The sequence below is a fragment of the Meleagris gallopavo genome, chromosome 12, assembly GCF_000146605.3.
Source record: "Meleagris gallopavo isolate NT-WF06-2002-E0010 breed Aviagen turkey brand Nicholas breeding stock chromosome 12, Turkey_5.1, whole genome shotgun sequence".
Taxonomy (NCBI): domain Eukaryota; kingdom Metazoa; phylum Chordata; class Aves; order Galliformes; family Phasianidae; genus Meleagris; species Meleagris gallopavo.
In genome coordinates this window covers 2,285,087-2,288,132 of record NC_015022.2, presented here as the reverse complement: position 1 = coordinate 2,288,132, position 3,046 = coordinate 2,285,087, and the positions used below count along the sequence as shown (strand labels likewise).

The following is a 3,046-nucleotide window of genomic DNA, read 5'->3' as shown; positions in this document are numbered from 1 at the left end:
CCATAGGGCTCTGTTCCCCCAGAGCCAGCAGCTCCACACCTGTCCCTAAGCAGAGAGGCTCCAGGTGTGCCCTGTTCATCTCAGCCTACGAGTCCTCTCGTAGCAGGGTGTGGATTCAGACCTCCTGTTGCAAAGGTGAAGCCTATGAGAATTAGACCGAGATATCGATCAGATTTGTTTTTATGAAATGGTTAAAATGTATTGCTCTGCAGTAGGTGGTGCTGTACTGTACCGGTAATTCAGTCATTTCTAACTGATAGATCTGGAGGAATTCTCATAATGAAAGTGCTTGTGAGGATTTCTGCTAGTCATCTGTTGTGAGTGTTTTGTCTCTGCACAGAATTGACTTGGAGTTTCACTGACAGTCCATGAAATTTCATTTTAAGGCTCTGGCTGTTACCTTGGCACCTCCACCTTGGCCTTACTGGTTGTATTCTGCCAGCTTTCTAGTCCTTATGTGCTCAGATGACCTTGCAGTGATTTCTCCCTCCACTTCCCTGCACGTGGCTTTGTGCAAGTCAGCTTTTTTAGCTAAAGCTTGGTTTTATTTGCAAAAGTCTTTTGTCATCTGCCTTCAGGGGAAAAGAGCACTTCAGACCCCGAGCCTTGAATTGTAAAGCTTTACAAGCACAGATGCATTGCTTTTATCCCTCATCCTGAGCAGCTGCTGGCCACCTGCCTGCACACTGCGCATCTCTCCCACTGCTGCCATCCAGCAATTAGGGGAAAATGCTGCTCTTGCTCTCCTGTATCCTGTTACAGGCCTGGTTTCTATTAGCAGTACCATTTATTATAAGATCTACATATGTGTAAAACAGAGATCAACTTGAATGCTTTTATTTAAGGAGAAAACGGGTTCTCAATGCAGTTGCACCAGAGCTCCTTCCCTAGCGGTGTGAAAGTAGTTGGGAGCAGCAGTAATAACTGCAAGGAGGCATAAAGAGCTGCTGAGGAGATCAGAGCTCTGCAATATCACTGGAGACCTCTTTTAGTGCTGTGTCTGAACAAGTCCCTTGGGATGCACAGAGTTGTGATAAACATAGTGATTTAAGCTGGATCCCTCCAACACTTTCATAAATAAATCTAAGAGCCAATTTTAAATACATGTACATGGCAACCATTCAGAATACTCAGTAAAATGTTGTTGTGCTGTAAAGATGACAGGTATGTGCAGGGTGAGCCTCCCCTGTGGTGGATCCTGGTCCTTGCCCTGGGAGGAGAGCAGTGAGCCCTGACCACCTCATGGGGACACAGCAGTGGACACACTTGGGAGATTCTGCTTCTGAACAGGGCAGTGCTGTGTCCTATGCGGCAGACAGATGTGGAGGTCTTCTGGCTCAGCCCAGCAGCTGTGTTTATTCTCAGCCCCTCAAAGGAGGATGCTGCCTGCTCTGGCACTGTTGGGTGCCATCAGGTAGGTGCCTGCTGTGGGGTGGCCGCTGATGGCACCCAGATTGCCGGCAGTGAGGGTATGTGTGTTCCTGCACGTATCCTTGGCAGTATCTGTGTTCTTTGGGGGATGAATTTCTCTTGAATTTTCGAGCAGTTTTGTTCAGGGGAGGAGATTCCAAGGGTCAGCCAGAGGGCTGATAGCTTGGCACCACTTAAGGGTTTTCAAACGAATTTCCCTGCCGAGGTCTCCTCTGTGAAGCTCCAAGCGGAGCAAATGACTGAGCTCAGTGTGAACACAGAGAATGACTCATCGGTGCCAAAGCTTTCTTAGCATCTCTGACAGCTCCTGTGTGCCAAACCGCTCGTGTGTCCAGTGGTGAACTCTGCTATCCCTGCACCCTGCTGGGCTCACAGACCTCGGGCCTTTCACTTCTGCTGGAGCAGATGGGCTCTGCTGTCACCGTGTGGGAACAGCTGCGTGTATTCTGCAGTATTGCTTTCTCTCTGCAACAGTTTTACACTGTCAGCTACTTTATTTTATTCTGAATGATGCAAGTGTTTGTTCTGGTTGAATTATAGCTAATTTAAGGACAACAGATGCACTATAGGCTGGACAAGCTGGCCCCATAGCCCATGTTATGGAAAAACATGACTCCAAATAATCATATTATGAAGTAAAAAGGCTGCTTGCAAACAAAGGGAGCTGACTGACTCACAGCAAAGCAGTGACCTGTGCATCAGGGTGACCAAATACACACATGGTCTCTGGAATAACTCACTGGGCACTGATTACCATAGCTGGGCGCTACAATGATTGTGCACGTTAGTGGGAAAAGAGTAAGCTGAGCTATTTCAGAAGTCTGCTCTTGTTTTCCTCAGCACTTGGAGTTCTTCCTTGAGTGTTCTTTACTCATCCCAATGCTGCACTAACCAACAGCCCAGCTGGCTCTTTGAACACTGCAGGTCCTTATAGCTGTTGTTGGGGACTTCTGCTGCTCCCAGCATTGTTCCCCCAAGTCTGAGCCCTACTGCCTTTGGGGCAGCAGCATGGGCTTTCTCCTGGGGAGCTGCATGGCTTTCAGTGCACCGGCGCTGAAGGCAGCTTGTTCTGACCTGCTTCTTTTAATTATGGACTCAGTTGGACAGCTTTGAAAGTAAGAGAAAATCCAATGTTCAAATTGGATTTTCTCATCGGCACAAAATAGAATAGGAAACGAGTAGAAAATATTAAGTACAACAGTTCTGCTGTAATGAAAAATGTGTGCTCAAGGAAGTAAATGCATTTTATTAACGTGTCGTCACATCTCTTTGTTTAAACTGAGCTCTCTCTCGTCTCAGAGGTGATCTCTGAAAGTGAGCGCTGCTGCTGCCAGGTGCGGCAGCTGCTCGTGTCCCCGCGGCTGCCCAGCGCCGCTCCCTCACTCCTGGGCATCGCGCTGCCGTCCCCCTCCGGGCATTGCGAGTAAGATGCCGCCACAGCCGTCAGCCCGGCTCCGCATTTGCGGCGTAAGGTGGGGAAAGCTTAACGGGGCTTCCACCCGCAGCCGCGCAGCGGTCGGCGCAGACCGGGATCTGAAGGCGGTTATTGAGGTGCTATCCTTCGTTTCCCGATGGCTTTGACCCACCTCCCCCACGCAGCCCGAAAGCGGCGGGT

The 3,046-nt window shown here is 49.3% G+C and overlaps 1 protein-coding gene across 1 annotated transcript in view; it reads left to right on the top strand.

The window, feature by feature from the left end:
* The first annotated feature begins 2,859 nt into the window (after positions 1-2,859).
* SCG3 (secretogranin III) overlaps positions 2,860-3,046 on the top strand; it is a 27,325-nt gene continuing 27,138 nt past the window's right edge. Inside the window, exon 1 of the mRNA XM_010717356.2 lies at positions 2,860-2,982. Within this exon, the coding sequence (XP_010715658.1) occupies positions 2,860-2,982 (123 nt within the window). The remainder of the gene's footprint in view (positions 2,983-3,046) is intronic.